Source organism: Heterocephalus glaber, unplaced genomic scaffold (assembly GCF_053883595.1).
Source record: "Heterocephalus glaber isolate CG9 unplaced genomic scaffold, H.glaber_assembly_v1.0 deba00001831, whole genome shotgun sequence".
NCBI classification, from domain to species: domain Eukaryota; kingdom Metazoa; phylum Chordata; class Mammalia; order Rodentia; family Bathyergidae; genus Heterocephalus; species Heterocephalus glaber.
This window is the reverse complement of record NW_028258491.1, coordinates 191,876-210,362: the sequence shown is the minus strand read 5'-3', so window position 1 is coordinate 210,362 and position 18,487 is coordinate 191,876. Positions and strand designations below refer to the sequence as shown.

General features: G+C 51.7%; 1 protein-coding gene across 2 annotated transcripts; it reads right to left on the bottom strand.

Moving 5' to 3' along the window:
• Window positions 1–673: 673 nt before the first annotated feature.
• Window positions 674–7,281, bottom strand: LOC147820608 (uncharacterized). 2 transcript variants are annotated; one of them, XM_087204005.1, is made up of 2 exons: window positions 6,108–7,281; window positions 674–2,230 (listed from the first exon to the last, which is right to left on the bottom strand). In XM_087204005.1, exon 1 carries the CDS (start codon window positions 7,063–7,065, stop codon window positions 6,136–6,138), a length of 930 nt encoding a protein of 309 aa, XP_087060131.1. In that variant the 5' UTR covers window positions 7,066–7,281; the 3' UTR covers window positions 674–2,230; window positions 6,108–6,135. The 2 variants fall into 2 exon arrangements, with proteins under 2 accessions (XP_087060131.1, XP_087060130.1); XM_087204004.1 differs by lacking the exon at window positions 674–2,230 and adding an exon at window positions 4,484–4,659.
• Window positions 7,282–18,487: the final 11,206 nt, after the last annotated feature.

Below are 18,487 nucleotides of genomic sequence, written 5' to 3'. Positions count from 1 at the left end.
TGCTACGCATGGTAGAGGCCTCCGAAAGGTATGCTGCGGAATTCAGACATGCAGACCGCTAGAATGTGGTGTGAATTGTGTTACAGGTGAGTCCAAGAGTGGAGTGCGTGGCTAAACTCAGTGCTCTAGCTGCCTCCTCGGCGAGGGAACTGCACTCTGTATCCTAACCTTCCCTTGACTTGCATGGGAGATCTGGCGCTAGAAGAATGCTGGGAGGAAACCTGAAGTGCACACAGCAGGATCATTCTGAAGGATGGTTTGGGTTCTAACATCCAGTTTCTCTTAGGGCAAAGTGGAGGGCTCTCCCGCACTTGTCTTTCAGCAGAACTTCCAGGCACCTCCTAGCCCAAAGTGCATTTCCTTGTAGAGGCTCCCTAAAGATGTGCTCCAGACTTCTGCCAGGCAGACAGACGGCGACAATGTGTTGGGAATTGGGCTGAATGTAATTCCAGGATTGGAGTGCACGGGGAATCTCACCGTGCTCCACTTGCTGTCCCTGAGGTGGAACTGCACGTTATAGCATAACCTCCACTTTCCTTGCAAGGGAGAGCTGACACTAGAATATTCTTGCAGGCAAACAGGAGTGCAAACGGCAGGATCCTCCTGAAGACAGATCTGGCCTTCTCACTGTTGTGCCCAGATCGCGATGTCCCAAAGACCACCAGGAGACCGTTTCCGATGTAAGCACACGAGGGTCGTTTATTCAAGCTTAAGCAGGGACTCTCAATTGTCACCGACGCAGCAGATCGAGATTGAGAGCCCCGAGCCTCAAAACTAGCAGGGTGTTTATTGAGAATACAACAAGCTTTGGTTGTTAGTAGCCAGGTGATTGGTTAATACTCAATACATATGAAGTGTAGGGTTTTGGTTGGTTAGGCTTAGGGGGGGTTAAGGGGGTTACGTATAGATTTTTGCAAGGGAGAAGGGGGCAAAGGTTAGTGGTCGACTGTCATAAGCTGATGGTTAGCAGATCCACTGACTAATGGTCACATCTATCTTTTGTGGGCAGTTAGCCATTAACTGCTTACCTTATAGATAGTGTGTCCGGAATGTCCTTCCTAAGTACACAGATGGCTGGGTAATAAACTTAGGAATTTTGAGTGGATAAGCACAAATTTGAGAGAACAAAGGAGACAGCTCCAAAATGGAGTCACTCTGGCTCCACATTCCCCCCTTCTCATGGTGCTATAGAGGGCCAATCATGGGCCTCTGGGGGTTAATTCTGTCAAATCAATAGGTATTGGCTGGTATTGGGACCTGAGCACCATTAACTGAACAGCGTTAATTCGCTTTTTAATGAACGAAACTAGTCTATTAAGTATACAAGGTCCAAAGGTTAATAGTAGCAACACGATAAGCAAGGGGCCTAGCAGGGTAGAGATTAGGGTAGTTAGCCAAGGGGAAGAATTAAACCAAGATTCGAACCAGGTTTGAGATAGTTTTCTTTTTTGCTTACGTTTGGCGATGTCCTCCCTAACTTTAGCCATGGACTCTTTGACCACTCCTGAATGATCTACATAGAAGCAACATTCTTTACCTAAGGCAACGCAGAGTCCTCCCTGTAGAAGGGGGTGTCTCGTAATATTGCCCTGCGAATTACATGGTTGTAACCCGGTGTTCGTGAATCGACCGGGGGGAGGGTACACCCCTTTTTTGTTTCCCCACATTCAGGCCTTCCCCGTGACTCTAGGCTCCAGTGTCCAATATCCCAGCTGCCAGTGGCTAGCCGACAGAGATCAAACTCTAGAGCAGGCCACCAGGTTAATGGTGGGCTCACTTTGGACGAGCTGTTAATAATGTCACCTGTGGCGGTATTGATGATCATCCAGGTTAAATTTAGGGGAGCATGTGGGTTCTGTCCTCCTAAAATCGGTGTTAAAAGTACAGTTACCACAATCATGACCGTCGACGACGCAGCTTGAGTTTGAGGGGATTGTCTTGGTCTTTGGACACCTGCCATGATGGAACGAAGTCCTCTAGGACAGCGTGAGGATCTGCAAGGCGAACGTGGGTGTAGTGCACCCACGAGGCAATCCCGTCGACCTTGAGAGCGGTGGGCGTGGTCAGGACTGTGCCGTAGGGTCCTTTTCAACGGGGCTCAAGGTCCCTTTGTCGGTGTCTCTGGACGAAGACCCAGTCTCCTGGTCGATAGCGATGGGGCTCGGGAGGCGGTCCAGTTTGATATAAGGCTTTTAATTTAGGCCAGATGTCTTCGTGTACACTTTGGAGGCTTTTTAAAGAAAGTAACAACTTTTGGTCATCAAATTCAACAAGTACATTTGAGTGAAGGTTGGGGATAATGGGAGGGGGAATTCCAAACATGATTTCAAAGGGGTCAACCCCATTTTATAGGGTGAATTGCGCACCCTATAAAGGGCGAAGGGAAGGAGAGTCACCCAGTCACCGCCAGTCTCTAAGGTTAATTTAGTTAAGGTCTCTTTTAAGGTTCTATTCATCCTTTCTACCTGTCCTGAGCTTTGGGGTCTGTATGCACAATGTAATTTCCAATCTGTCCCCAACACCTGTGCTAGGGTTTGACTCACCTTGGAAATGAAGGCGGGTCCATTATCTGATCCTAGCATTACTGGAAAACCGTACCTTGGCAGGATGTCTTCTAGCAGCTTTTTAGTCACACTCTGCGCTGTCTCGTGTTTGGTAGGAAACGCTTCTGTCCATCCTGAAAAAGTGTCTACCAAAACTAACAAGTATTTATAACCATACCTTCCAGGTTTTACCTTGGTGAAGTCCAATTCCCAATAGGCTCCAGGTCGGCTTCCCCTCAGCCTATTTTCTGGGTTGGCCCTATTGTGGGTGGCATTTGTCAATTGACAGGCTTTGCAGGTAGCAACAATATGTTCAATTTTAGAATTAGCATCACGGATCTTAATTTCAGCATGTCTCAGGAGATCTTGCATTTTTCGAGTGCCCATGTGGGTGGTCCGGTGCATCTTGGAGAGAACTTGTTCTCCCAGCGCTTTAGGCAAGATGACTTTACAATCAGAAGATTTCCACCACCCGTTGAGGCACTGAGGCATAGGTAATTGTTTTATCCAATTTAAATCTTCTTCAGTGTACTGGGGTTTTTCTGGTAGGGCTGCACTTCCCGGATCGGGCAGCTGAGTGGCCAGTGTCAGATTAATCTTTAAGGCTATTTTTCGGGCTGTCTGGTCAGCTAAATTATTTCCTCTGGCAATTGGAGTGTCGCCTTTTTGGTGTCCTGGGCAATGGATAATGGCTAATTTTTTCGGTAGCCAGAGGGCTGTTAAGAGGGCAAGGATCTCCTCTTTGTTTTTAATAGTCTTTCCTTCAGCTGTCAAGAGTCCCCTTTCTTTGTAGATGGCCCCATGGACGTGCGCAGTGGCAAAGGCATACCGGCTATCTGTGTATACATTTAACTTTAGGCCCCGTCCTAAAGTCAATGCCTTGGTCAGGGTTACGAGCTCTGCCCGTTGTGCTGAGGTCCCGGTGGGCAATGGTTCTGCCCAAATGACCTCAGTCTCTGTCACCACTGCTGTTCCTGCATACCTGCGGCCATCACGAACAAAGCTGTTCCCATCAGTGTACCAGGTGTTGTCTGCATCTGGCCATGGTTGGTCACTCAGATCTGCTCGAATTCCATGTACCTGGGCCAGGATGTCTGTGCAGTCGTGAAGCGGAGCCTCTAAGTTCGGGTCTGGCAACAGTGTGGCTGGGTTTAAAGCAGCCGGGGCCTGAAAGACAACTCGGGTTGGATTTAGGAGTAAGCTCTGGTAGTGGGTCAGGCGAGCATTACTGAGCCATCGATCCGGAGGCTGTTTTAGGACTCCCTCAATGGCGTGAGGGGTGGTCACGCATAGTTCTTGGCCTAATGTCAACTTGTCAGCGTCTTTGACCATTAGAGCTACTGCTGCAATCATTCTTAGGCACGGGGGCCATCCTGACGCAACTGGATCAAGTCTTTTTGATAAGTACGCCACTGGGCGGCGCCATGGCCCTAGATACTGGATCAGGACGCCCTTAGCGACTCCTTTGTTTTCATCAATGTAAAGGTGGAATGGCTTAGTAATATCAGGCAAGCCCAAGGCTGGTGCCGTCAGCAAGGCTGTTTTAATTTGATCGAAAGATTTTTGTAGCTTTTCTGTCCATTGAAAAGCCTGATTGTCTTTGGTTGCCTCATAAAGGGGCCTTGCGAGCTCTGCGAACCCCGGTATCCATAGGCGGCAGAAGCCCGCCGATCCCAAGAACTCTCTGACTTTCCGAGGAGAATCTGGTGTGGGTATCTTAAGAACTGTCTCTTTTTTAGCATCCGACAGCCATCTCTGCCCTTCTCTAAGCACGTACCCCAAGTAGCTTACCTCGGGTTTGTAGATCTGGGCCTTTTTGGCGGACGCCCGGTACCCCAGTTCTCCTATGACTATCAAGAGTCTCTTGGTTCCACTTAGGCAGTCTTCCCGCATTTCAGCTGCTATGAGGAGGTCATCTACATATTGTAACAGAGTTAGTTGGGGGTTCTGGAGGCGAAACTCACCCAGGTCTTCATGTAGGGCCTCGTCGAAGATGGTGGGAGAGTTTTTGAATCCTTGAGGTAATCGGGTCCACGTCAGCTGTCCGTTGATGCCTTGCTCTGGATCACTCCATTCAAACGCAAAGATGTGTTGGCTTTTAGGTGCCAGTGGAAGGCTAAAAAAAGCATCTTTGAGATCCAAGACTGTGTACCATCGATGGCTTGGGGGAAGTGAACTCAAAAGGGTGTATGGATTAGGCACTGTGGGGTGGATGTCCATAACCCTCTTGTTCACTTCCCGGAGATCCTGTACTGGCCAATAGTCATTAGAATGAGGTTTTCGCACTGGCAACAAGGGGGTGTTCCAGGCTGATTGACAAGGCCTAAGAATCCCCTGAGCAAGCAACCTCCTGATGTGTGGAGTTATTCCTTTCTGGGCCTCTAGGGGCATAGGATATTGGCGAACTTGTACAGGATCTGCCCCAGGTTTTATTTCTACAAACACTGGTGCTCTGTGTGCAGCTAACCCCATGCCTCCAGTCTCTGCCCATGCTTGTGGGAACATGATGAGCCATTGTTCCATGTCAGGATCAGGAGGGGCCCTCTTCTGATGTAGCAGATATTTATCTTCTAGGTTTATGGTTAGTACCTGAATGGGCCTTCCCTCTTGATTAAGGACTTTTGTGCCCCCGGGTTGGAAATGAATTTGAGCCCCTAATTTAGTCAGTAAGTCTCTTTCCAATAAGGGGTAGGGGCAGTCTGGTATAATCATAAATGAGTGGGTTACTTGGCCCATTCCCAAGTCTACTGTTTTTTTTTTGGGTTGTCCATGAATACTTTTTCATGCCTGTAGCTCCTTGAACCCAGGAGGTCTTATCAGAAACATGGCCACATGGTTTAAGTAGGACCGAATGTTGAGCCCCTGTATCCACTAGGAACTCGATAGGCCTCCCCTCCACTTTTAGGGTTACCCTGGGCTCGGGGAGGGGTGCCGAACCCCGTCCCCCCTAATCATTTGATTCATCCGCAGCCAGAATAGGGGTCTTGGGGCGTCCTTCTCACTGTTTCTTTTTAGGACAGTCCCTGGCCCAGTGTCCGTATTCTTTGCAATAAGCACATTGATTTTTCCCCAACTGGGGGCGCTCTCTGCGTCTCTCTTTGTTTTCTCCTTCCATCACAATCTTTTTTAGTCTACATTCACATTCTTTCTGCTCTCCCGCAGTGGCAGCCAGAAGGATCCGAGCTAAGTTTCGGGTCTGGCGGTCATCAGCTTTTTCTCGTTTCTCCTCTGCGGTTTCTCTATTGTTATACACTTTCTCTGCCACTGCCACTAAGTCCTGAATACTCTTTTCTCCTAACCTATCTACTTTCTGTAACTTTCTCTTAATGTCTGGTGCCGCCTGGTTGACAAAATGTATTATTACAGCTGCCTTTGTCTCAACTGCTTCTGGGTCCATAGGAGTGTACCTATGAAAAGCTTCCTGAATTCTTTTTCGGAAAGCAGCAGGGCTTTCATCTAACTTTTGTTGTACATCCCCTACCTTAGCCAAATTTGTAGGCTTCCTCGCCGCTGCTCTGAGACCTCTTAATAAAGTCTGGCGATAGACTCGAAGTCTCTCCTTACCTTCTGCCGTGTTGAAGTCCCAGTTAGGTCAGGACAGAGGAAAAGAAGTGTTGATGGTGTCTGCATTGGTGGTGGGCTGACCACTGTCACCAGGAACCAATTTTCTGGCCTCATTCTGGATTCTCTCTCGTTCCTCAGTTGTGAACAGGACCTGCAGAAGCTGTTGACAGTCATCCCAAGTGGGCTGATGGGTAAACAAAACGGTTTCTAACAGGTTAATTAAATCTCTAGGGTTATCAGAAAAATTGGCGTGTTGTCGGCGCCAATTATAAAGATCACTGGTAGCAAAGGGCCAGTAATGATGAGGCTGGTTTCCATGTTCATCAGGGGGCCCTATTGCTCGCAGCGGGCAGACAGTTGAGTCTGCCGGTCCTGCCGGCGAGGCGGCGCGCCGGTGACGAGTATTTTGGGCGGGACCATCACGGTTGTTGGCGGCGCCCGGGGCGGGCTCCCCAGCCCCGGCTGGGACTGGGTCACCTCCTCCAGCCTGCTGTGGCGGAAGAAAGGGGAGGGAATAGGGGGGAGGAAATATAAGATCTTCCTCGGTCCCTCCCTGGAGGACAGGGTAAAGTGGCGCGGTTGGCTTGGTTTCGGTTTGGTTTTCATCCGCGCGCTTTTTAGGAGCCTTTTCATTGGCCGTCAGGATTAACTCCGGTTGCTGCTGCTGTGAAGGCAAAAAGAGCTTAACCCATGGGGGCGGGTTAGAAATCAGAAATTCCCAAACGGCGATGTAGGGTATCTGATCGGGGGGGAGGATGGCTTTACGAACTCTGCGAACAATCTGCAAATCAAAAGTTCCCTCGGGGGGCCATCCTACCCCGAGGGAGGGCCACTCCGAGCTACAGAGGGTGATGAACTTAGCCTTTTTAATTTTTAAACTTAGGTTACGAGCGCTCTCCCTAACTTCCTTGAAATGATCTTTCATGAGGGAAAGAGGGGTAGTCACAGTCTGTCCCATCGTCCCAGTCCAAGTCAGTACAACACATAGACAAACACAACAGAAAAACACGCGAGACAAAATCGTCCTCCGCCTGATCGGAGGCAATGCAAATGGGACGACGGCCTCCTGCCGTGCCGCGGGAGCGACCCGCACCGTCCCTCCAGGAGTCTCACTGACTCGTACTCTTGGGGCACTCCGTCCCCACCAGCGGAATCCGGAACGTCTTCCAGGATCCCGGGTCAGCGGCCCATGCAGCGCGTCCGCCTAGACCGTCTGCCGACCTTCCCAGAAAATAGGCCCAGACTTTACAAACACAAAAAACACTCACCAGCCGGCGTTGACCCTCCGGTACGGGAGTCCTGAAGGTCTTGGGATCCCGGACGAGCCCGCAAATGTTGTGCCCAGATCGCGATGTCCCAAAGACCACCAGGAGACCGTTTCCGATGTAAGCACACGAGGGTCGTTTATTCAAGCTTAAGCAGGGACTCTCAATTGTCACCGACGCAGCGGATCGAGATTGAGAGCCCCGAGCCTCAAAACTAGCAGGGTGTTTATTGAGAATACAACAAGCTTTGGTTATTAGTAGCCAGGTGATTGGTTAATACTCAATACATATGAAGTGTAGGGTTTTGATTGGTTAGGCTTAGGGGGGGTTAAGGGGGTTACGTATAGATTTTTGCAAGGGAGAAGGGGGCAAAGGTTAGTGGTCGACTGTCATAAGCTGATGGTTAGCAGATCCACTGACTAATGGTCACATCTATCTTTTGTGGGCAGTTAGCCATTAACTGCTTACCTTATAGATAGTGTGTCCAGAATGTCCTTCCTGAGTACACAGATGGCTGGGTAATAAACTTAGGAATTTTGAGAGGATAAGCACAAATTTGAGAGAACAAAGGAGACAGCTCCAAAATGGAGTCACTCTGGCTCCACATCACATCAAGATCTCCTTAGGGCAAAGTTGCCGACTTGCCAGGACCTGTCTTCTTGCAGAACCTCATTGCATTATCTAGACCCAAGTTCTCTTCGCGGTGGAGGGATCGGAAAGCTGGGCTGCAGAATTCAGCAATGCAGACATTTAGAATGTTTTGGGAATTGTGTTGAATAGAAGTGCAAGTGTGGAGTGCACCGGAAAACTCACCGTGCTCAAGCTGCTTTCTCTGAGAAGGACCTGCCCATTTGGTCATTCCCTCCTAGCCTGTTTCCCGGGGCTAGCTGGCGCTAGAATTATGCTTCTCGTCCAACTGAAGCGCAACCTGTCGGATCATCCTGAAGAGGGATTTGGGCTTCGCGCACCAAGTTCTTCTCAGGGCAAAGTTGAGGGCTTTCCAGCGCCTGTCCCTCAGCAGAACCTCTGTGCTCTTTCTAGGCCAAAGTGCCTTTCGTGGTAGAGGCCTCCTGCAAACGTGCCCCATATTTCAGCGATGCAGACAGCTAGAACGTCGTGGGCCTTGTGTTCGATGGAAGTCCAAGAGGGCAGTTCACTGGCAAACTCACCGTGCTCTAGCTGTGTCCTCTGGGAAGGCACTGCACTTTTGATCCTAACCTCCCTTGGACTTGCATGGGAGGTCTGGTGCTGGACGTACGCTGGTAGGAAAAACGAAGTGCAAACGGCAAGCTCATTCTGAAGAAGAGTGGTGTTGGCTCCTACCAGGAAGCTCTTCTTCGAGCAAGGGGGCGTACTTTCCAGCACCTGTCTTTCAACACAAGCTCAGTGCCCTTTCGAGGCCGAAATGCTAGTGGCCGTGGAGGCCTCCAAAAGATGTGCTACCGAATTCAGCAATGCAGACAGCTAGAAGGTGTTGTGAATGGGGTTGCAGGGAATTCCGGGATTGGAGTGCCCTGGTAAACTCACCGTGCTCTACTTGCTTTCTCTGAGATGGGACTGCATGTTATGACATTGCCTCCCATTTCCTTGAAAGGGAGAGAGGGCCCAAGACGTAGGCTTGCCGGAAAACAGAAGTGCCCACTGCAGGCGCGTCCTGAAGACTGATTTGGGCTTCTAACGTCCAGTTCTTCCTAGGGCAACGTGGCGGACCTTCCTGCACCTGTCCTTCAGCAGAACCTCAGTGCTCTTTCTAGGCCAAAGTGCTCCCTGCGGCAGAGACCGCAGAGATATGTGCTTCGGCATTCAGCCACGCCGACAGCTAGCACGTAGCCGGTCAGCTGGTCAACTCCTAGTGCTCTAGCTGCTTCCTGGGCGAGGGAACTGCACTCGGTATCATGACGTTCCTTTGACTTGCCTGGGAGAGCTGGCGCTAGAAGAACGCTGGTGGGAAAGCTGAAGCGGAAAGGGCAGGATCATTCTGAAGAGGTGTTTTGGCTCCTAACATCAAGTTCTTCTGAGGGCCAAGGTCAGGCCTTTCAAGCACCTGTCTTCCAGCAGGACCGCAATGCGCTTTCTACGCCACAGTGCTACGCATGGTAGAGGCCTCCGAAAGGTATGCTGCGGAATTCAGACATGCAGACCGCTAGAATGTGGTGTGAATTGTGTTACAGGTGAGTCCAAGAGTGGAGTGCGTGGCTAAACTCAGTGCTCTAGCTGCTTCCTCGGCGAGGGAACTGCACTCGGTATCCTAACCTTCCCTTGACTTGCATGGGAGATCTGGCGCTAGAAGAATGCTGGGAGGAAACCTGCAGTGCACACAGCAGGATCATTCTGAAGGATGGTTTGGGTTCTAACATCCAGTTCCTCTTAGGGCAAAGTGGAGGGCTTTCCCGCACTTGTCTTTCAGCAGAACTTCCAGGCACCTCCTAGCCCAAAGTGCATTTCGTTGTAGAGGCTCCCTAAAGATGTGCTCCAGACTTCTGCCAGGCAGACAGACGGCGACAATGTGTTGGGAATTGGGCTGAATGTAATTCCAGGATTGGAGTGCACGGGGAATCTCACCGTGCTCCACTTGCTGTCCCTGAGGTGGAACTGCACGTTATAGCACAACCTCCACTTTCCTTGCAAGGGAGAGCTGGCACTAGAATATTCTTGCAGGCAAACAGGAGTGCAAACGGCAGGATCCTCCTGAAGACAGATCTGGCCTTCTCACATCAAGTTCTCCTTAGGGCAAAGTTGCCGACTTGCCAGCACCTGTCTTCCTGCAGAACCTCATGGCACTTTCTAGACCCAAGTTCTCTTTGCGGTGGAGGGATCGGAAAGCTGGGCTGCAGAATTCAGCAATGCAGACATTTAGAATGTTTTGGGAATTGTGTTGAGTAGAAGTGCAAGTGTGGAGTGCACCGGAAAACTCACCGTGCTCAAGCTGCTTTCTCTGAGAAGGACCTGCCCATTTGGTCATTCCCTCCTAGCCTGTTTCCCGGGGCTAGCTGGCGCTAGAATTATGCTTCTCGTCCAACTGAAGCGCAACCTGTCGGATCATCCTGAAGAGGGATTTGGGCTTCGCGCACCAAGTTCTTCTCAGGGCAAAGTTGAGGGCTTTCCAGCGCCTGTCCCTCAGCAGAACCTCTGTGCTCTTTCTAGGCCAAAGTGCCTTTCGTGGTAGAGGCCTCCTGCAAACGTGCCCCATATTTCAGCGATGCAGACAGCTAGAACGTCGTGGGCCTTGTGTTCGATGGAAGTCCAAGAGGGCAGTTCACTGGCAAACTCACCGTGCTCTAGCTGTGTCCTCTGGGAAGGCACTGCACTTTTGATCCTAACCTCCCTTGGACTTGCATGGGAGGTCTGGTGCTGGACGTACGCTGGTAGGAAAAACGAAGTGCAAACGGCAAGCTCATTCTGAAGAAGAGTGGTGTTGGCTCCTACCAGGAAGCTCTTCTTCGAGCAAGGGGGCGTACTTTCCAGCACCTGTCTTTCAACACAAGCTCAGTGCCCTTTCGAGGCCGAAATGCTAGTGGCCGTGGAGGCCTCCAAAAGATGTGCTACCGAATTCAGCAATGCAGACAGCTAGAAGGTGTTGTGAATGGGGTTGCAGGGAATTCCGGGATTGGAGTGCCCTGGTAAACTCACCGTGCTCTACTTGCTTTCTCTGAGATGGGACTGCATGTTATGACATTGCCTCCCATTTCCTTGAAAGGGAGAGAGGGCCCAAGACGTAGGCTTGCCGGAAAACAGAAGTGCCCACTGCAGGCGCGTCCTGAAGACTGATTTGGGCTTCTAACGTCCAGTTCTTCCTAGGGCAACGTGGCGGACCTTCCTGCACCTGTCCTTCAGCAGAACCTCAGTGCTCTTTCTAGGCCAAAGTGCTCCCTGCGGCAGAGACCGCAGAGATATGTGCTTCGGCATTCAGCCACGCCGACAGCTAGCACGTAGCCGGTCAGCTGGTCAACTCCTAGTGCTCTAGCTGCTTCCTGGGCGAGGGAACTGCACTCGGTATCATGACGTTCCTTTGACTTGCCTGGGAGAGCTGGCGCTAGAAGAACGCTGGTGGGAAAGCTGAAGCGGAAAGGGCAGGATCATTCTGAAGAGGTGTTTTGGCTCCTAACATCAAGTTCTTCTGAGGGCCAAGGTCAGGCCTTTCAAGCACCTGTCTTCCAGCAGGACCGCAATGCGCTTTCTACGCCACAGTGCTACGCATGGTAGAGGCCTCCGAAAGGTATGCTGCGGAATTCAGACATGCAGACCGCTAGAATGTGGTGTGAATTGTGTTACAGGTGAGTCCAAGAGTGGAGTGCGTGGCTAAACTCAGTGCTCTAGCTGCTTCCTCGGCGAGGGAACTGCACTCGGTATCCTAACCTTCCCTTGACTTGCATGGGAGATCTGGCGCTAGAAGAATGCTGGGAGGAAACCTGCAGTGCACACAGCAGGATCATTCTGAAGGATGGTTTGGGTTCTAACATCCAGTTCCTCTTAGGGCAAAGTGGAGGGCTTTCCCGCACTTGTCTTTCAGCAGAACTTCCAGGCACCTCCTAGCCCAAAGTGCATTTCGTTGTAGAGGCTCCCTAAAGATGTGCTCCAGACTTCTGCCAGGCAGACAGACGGCGACAATGTGTTGGGAATTGGGCTGAATGTAATTCCAGGATTGGAGTGCACGGGGAATCTCACCGTGCTCCACTTGCTGTCCCTGAGGTGGAACTGCACGTTATAGCACAACCTCCACTTTCCTTGCAAGGGAGAGCTGGCACTAGAATATTCTTGCAGGCAAACAGGAGTGCAAACGGCAGGATCCTCCTGAAGACAGATCTGGCCTTCTCACATCAAGTTCTCCTTAGGGCAAAGTTGCCGACTTGCCAGCACCTGTCTTCCTGCAGAACCTCATGGCACTTTCTAGACCCAAGTTCTCTTCGCGGTGGAGGGATCGGAAAGCTGGGCTGCAGAATTCAGCAATGCAGACATTTAGAATGTTTTGGGAATTGTGTTGAGTAGAAGTGCAAGTGTGGAGTGCACCGGAAAACTCACCGTGCTCAAGCTGCTTTCTCTGAGAAGGACCTGCCCATTTGGTCATTCCCTCCTAGCCTGTTTCCCGGGGCTAGCTGGCGCTAGAATTATGCTTCTCGTCCAACTGAAGCGCAACCTGTCGGATCATCCTGAAGAGGGATTTGGGCTTCGCGCACCAAGTTCTTCTCAGGGCAAAGTTGAGGGCTTTCCAGCGCCTGTCCCTCAGCAGAACCTCTGTGCTCTTTCTAGGCCAAAGTGCCTTTCGTGGTAGAGGCCTCCTGCAAACGTGCCCCATATTTCAGCGATGCAGACAGCTAGAACGTCGTGGGCCTTGTGTTCGATGGAAGTCCAAGAGGGCAGTTCACTGGCAAACTCACCGTGCTCTAGCTGTGTCCTCTGGGAAGGCACTGCACTTTTGATCCTAACCTCCCTTGGACTTGCATGGGAGGTCTGGTGCTGGACGTACGCTGGTAGGAAAAACGAAGTGCAAACGGCAAGCTCATTCTGAAGAAGAGTGGTGTTGGCTCCTAACGGGAAGCTCTTCTTCGAGCAAGGGGGCGTACTTTCCAGCACCTGTCTTTCAACACAAGCTCAGTGCCCTTTCGAGGCCGAAGTGCTAGTGGCCGTGGAGGCCTCCAAAAGATGTGCTACCGAATTCAGCAATGCAGACAGCTAGAAGGTGTTGTGAATGGGGTTGCAGGGAATTCCGGGATTGGAGTGCCCTGGGAAACTCACCGTGCTCTACGTGCTTTCTCTGAGATGGGACTGCATGTTATGACATTGCCTCCCATTTCCTTGAAAGGGAGAGAGGGCCCTAGACGTAGGCTGGCCGGAAAACGGAAGTGCCCACGGCAGGCGCGTCCTGAAGACTGATTTGGGCTTCTGACGTCCAGTTCTTCCTAGGGCAACGTGGCGGACCTTCCTGCACCTGTCCTTCAGCAGAACCTCAGTGCTCTTTCTAGGCCAAAGTGCTCCCTGCGGCAGAGACCGCAGAGATATGTGCTTCGGCATTCAGCCACGCCGACAGCTAGCACGTAGCCGGTCAGCTGGTCAACTCCTAGTGCTCTAGCTGCTTCCTGGGCGAGGGAACTGCACTCTGTATCATGACGTTCCTTTGACTTGCCTGGGAGAGCTGGCGCTAGAAGAACGCTCGTGGGAAAACTGAAGCGGAAAGGGCAGGATCATTCTGAAGAGGTGTTTTGGCTCCTAACATCAAGTTCTTCTGAGGGCCAAGGTCAGGCCTTTCAAGCACCTGTCTTCCAGCAGGACCGCAATGCGCTTTCTACGCCACAGTGCTAGGCATGGTAGAGGCCTCCGAAAGGTATGCTGCGGAATTCAGACATGCAGACCGCTAGAATGTGGTGTGAATTGTGTTACAGGTGAGTCCAAGAGTGGAGTGCGTGGCTAAACTCAGTGCTCTAGCTGCCTCCTCGGCGAGGGAACTGCACTCTGTATCCTAACCTTCCCTTGACTTGCATGGGAGATCTGGCGCTAGAAGAATGCTGGGAGGAAACCCGCAGTGCACACAGCAGGATCATTCTGAAGGATGGTTTGGGTTCTAACATCCAGTTCCTCTTAGGGCAAAGTGGAGGGCTTTCCCGCACTTGTCTTTCAGCAGAACTTCCAGGCACCTCCTAGCCCAAAGTGCATTTCCTTGTAGAGGCTCCCTAAAGATGTGCTCCAGACTTCCGCCAGGCAGACAGACAGCGACAATGTGTTGGGAATTGGGCTGAATGTAATTCCAGGATTGGAGTGCACGGGGAATCTCACCGTGCTCCACTTGCTGTCCCTGAGGTGGAACTGCACGTTATAGCATAACCTCCACTTTCCTTGCAAGGGAGAGCTGGCACTAGAATATTCTTGCAGGCAAACAGGAGTGCCAACGGCAGGATCCTCCTGAAGACAGATCTGGCCTTCTCACATCAAGTTCTCCTTAGGGCAAAGTTGCCGACTTGCCAGCACCTGTCTTCCTGCAGAACCTCATGGCACTTTCTAGACCCAAGTTCTCTTCGTGGTGGAGGGATCGGAAAGCTGGGCTGCAGAATTCAGCAATGCAGACATTTAGAATGTTTTGGGAATTGTGTTGAATAGAAGTGCAAGTGTGGAGTGCACCAGAAAACTCACCGTGCTCAAGCTGCTTTCTCTGAGAAGGACCTGCCCATTTGGTCATTCCCTCCTAGCCTGTTTCCCGGGGCTAGCTGGCGCTAGAATTATGCTTCTCGTCCAACTGAAGCGCAACCTGTCGGATCATCCTGAAGAGGGATTTGGGCTTCGCGCACCAAGTTCTTCTCAGGGCAAAGTTGAGGGCTTTCCAGCGCCTGTCCCTCAGCAGAACCTCTGTGCTCTTTCTAGGCCAAAGTGCCTTTCGTGGTAGAGGCCTCCTGCAAACGTGCCCCATATTTCAGCGATGCAGACAGCTAGAACGTCGTGGGCCTTGTGTTCGATGGAAGTCCAAGAGGGCAGTTCACTGGCAAACTCACCGTGCTCTAGCTGTGTCCTCTGGGAAGGCACTGCACTTTTGATCCTAACCTCCCTTGGACTTGCATGGGAGGTCTGGTGCTGGACGTACGCTGGTAGGAAAAACGAAGTGCAAACGGCAAGCTCATTCTGAAGAAGAGTGGTGTTGGCTCCTAACGGGAAGCTCTTCTTCGAGCAAGGGGGCGTACTTTCCAGCACCTGTCTTTCAACACAAGCTCAGTGCCCTTTCGAGGCCGAAGTGCTAGTGGCCGTGGAGGCCTCCAAAAGATGTGCTACCGAATTCAGCAATGCAGACAGCTAGAAGGTGTTGTGAATGGGGTTGCAGGGAATTCCGGGATTGGAGTGCCCTGGGAAACTCACCGTGCTCTACTTGCTTTCTCTGAGATGGGACTGCATGTTATGACATTGCCTCCCATTTCCTTGAAAGGGAGAGAGGGCCCTAGATGTAGGCTTGCCGGAAAACGGAAGTGCCCACTGCAGGCGCGTCCTGAAGACTGATTTGGGCTTCTAACGTCCAGTTCTTCCTAGGGCAACGTGGCGGACCTTCCTGCACCTGTCCTTCAGCAGAACCTCAGTGCTCTTTCTAGGCCAAAGTGCTCCCTGCGGCAGAGACCGCAGAGATATGTGCTTCGGCATTCAGCCACGCCGACAGCTAGCACGTAGCCGGTCAGCTGGTCAACTCCTAGTGCTCTAGCTGCTTCCTGGGCGAGGGAACTGCACTCGGTATCATGACGTTCCTTTGACTTGCCTGGGAGAGCTGGCGCTAGAAGAACGCTGGTGGGAAAGCTGAAGCGGAAAGGGCAGGATCATTCTGAAGAGGTGTTTTGGCTCCTAACATCAAGTTCTTCTGAGGGCCAAGGTCAGGCCTTTCAAGCACCTGTCTTCCAGCAGGACCGCAATGCGCTTTCTACGCCACAGTGCTACGCATGGTAGAGGCCTCCGAAAGGTATGCTGCGGAATTCAGACATGCAGACCGCTAGAATGTGGTGTGAATTGTGTTACAGGTGAGTCCAAGAGTGGAGTGCGTGGCTAAACTCAGTGCTCTAGCTGCTTCCTCGGCGAGGGAACTGCACTCGGTATCCTAACCTTCCCTTGACTTGCATGGGAGATCTGGCGCTAGAAGAATGCTGGGAGGAAACCTGCAGTGCACACAGCAGGATCATTCTGAAGGATGGTTTGGGTTCTAACATCCAGTTCCTCTTAGGGCAAAGTGGAGGGCTTTCCCGCACTTGTCTTTCAGCAGAACTTCCAGGCACCTCCTAGCCCAAAGTGCATTTCGTTGTAGAGGCTCCCTAAAGATGTGCTCCAGACTTCTGCCAGGCAGACAGACGGCGACAATGTGTTGGGAATTGGGCTGAATGTAATTCCAGGATTGGAGTGCACGGGGAATCTCACCGTGCTCCACTTGCTGTCCCTGAGGTGGAACTGCACGTTATAGCACAACCTCCACTTTCCTTGCAAGGGAGAGCTGGCACTAGAATATTCTTGCAGGCAAACAGGAGTGCAAACGGCAGGATCCTCCTGAAGACAGATCTGGCCTTCTCACATCAAGTTCTCCTTAGGGCAAAGTTGCCGACTTGCCAGCACCTGTCTTCCTGCAGAACCTCATGGCACTTTCTAGACCCAAGTTCTCTTCGCGGTGGAGGGATCGGAAAGCTGGGCTGCAGAATTCAGCAATGCAGACATTTAGAATGTTTTGGGAATTGTGTTGAGTAGAAGTGCAAGTGTGGAGTGCACCGGAAAACTCACCGTGCTCAAGCTGCTTTCTCTGAGAAGGACCTGCCCATTTGGTCATTCCCTCCTAGCCTGTTTCCCGGGGCTAGCTGGCGCTAGAATTATGCTTCTCGTCCAACTGAAGCGCAACCTGTCGGATCATCCTGAAGAGGGATTTGGGCTTCGCGCACCAAGTTCTTCTCAGGGCAAAGTTGAGGGCTTTCCAGCGCCTGTCCCTCAGCAGAACCTCTGTGCTCTTTCTAGGCCAAAGTGCCTTTCGTGGTAGAGGCCTCCTGCAAACGTGCCCCATATTTCAGCGATGCAGACAGCTAGAACGTCGTGGGCCTTGTGTTCGATGGAAGTCCAAGAGGGCAGTTCACTGGCAAACTCACCGTGCTCTAGCTGTGTCCTCTGGGAAGGCACTGCACTTTTGATCCTAACCTCCCTTGGACTTGCATGGGAGGTCTGGTGCTGGACGTACGCTGGTAGGAAAAACGAAGTGCAAACGGCAAGCTCATTCTGAAGAAGAGTGGTGTTGGCTCCTAACGGGAAGCTCTTCTTCGAGCAAGGGGGCGTACTTTCCAGCACCTGTCTTTCAACACAAGCTCAGTGCCCTTTCGAGGCCGAAGTGCTAGTGGCCGTGGAGGCCTCCAAAAGATGTGCTACCGAATTCAGCAATGCAGACAGCTAGAAGGTGTTGTGAATGGGGTTGCAGGGAATTCCGGGATTGGAGTGCCCTGGGAAACTCACCGTGCTCTACGTGCTTTCTCTGAGATGGGACTGCATGTTATGACATTGCCTCCCATTTCCTTGAAAGGGAGAGAGGGCCCTAGACGTAGGCTTGCCGGAAAACGGAAGTGCCCACGGCAGGCGCGTCCTGAAGACTGATTTGGGCTTCTGACGTCCAGTTCTTCCTAGGGCAACGTGGCGGACCTTCCTGCACCTGTCCTTCAGCAGAACCTCAGTGCTCTTTCTAGGCCAAAGTGCTCCCTGCGGCAGAGACCGCAGAGATATGTGCTTCGGCATTCAGCCACGCCGACAGCTAGCACGTAGCCGGTCAGCTGGTCAACTCCTAGTGCTCTAGCTGCTTCCTGGGCGAGGGAACTGCACTCTGTATCATGACGTTCCTTTGACTTGCCTGGGAGAGCTGGCGCTAGAAGAACGCTCGTGGGAAAACTGAAGCGGAAAGGGCAGGATCATTCTGAAGAGGTGTTTTGGCTCCTAACATCAAGTTCTTCTGAGGGCCAAGGTCAGGCCTTTCAAGCACCTGTCTTCCAGCAGGACCGCAATGCGCTTTCTACGCCACAGTGCTAGGCATGGTAGAGGCCTCCGAAAGGTATGCTGCGGAATTCAGACATGCAGACCGCTAGAATGTGGTGTGAATTGTGTTACAGGTGAGTCCAAGAGTGGAGTGCGTGGCTAAACTCAGTGCTCTAGCTGCCTCCTCGGCGAGGGAACTGCACTCTGTATCCTAACCTTCCCTTGACTTGCATGGGAGATCTGGCGCTAGAAGAATGCTGGGAGGAAACCCGCAGTGCACACAGCAGGATCATTCTGAAGGATGGTTTGGGTTCTAACATCCAGTTCCTCTTAGGGCAAAGTGGAGGGCTTTCCCGCACTTGTCTTTCAGCAGAACTTCCAGGCACCTCCTAGCCCAAAGTGCATTTCCTTGTAGAGGCTCCCTAAAGATGTGCTCCAGACTTCCGCCAGGCAGACAGACAGCGACAATGTGTTGGGAATTGGGCTGAATGTAATTCCAGGATTGGAGTGCACGGGGAATCTCACCGTGCTCCACTTGCTGTCCCTGAGGTGGAACTGCACGTTATAGCATAACCTCCACTTTCCTTGCAAGGGAGAGCTGGCACTAGAATATTCTTGCAGGCAAACAGGAGTGCCAACGGCAGGATCCTCCTGAAGACAGATCTG

Bases quoted from the DNA above. Each gene is read 5' to 3' on its own strand.
- LOC147820608 (XM_087204005.1), bottom strand. From the start codon at position 7,065: ATGGGACAGACTGTGACTACCCCTCTTTCCCTCATGAAAGATCATTTC.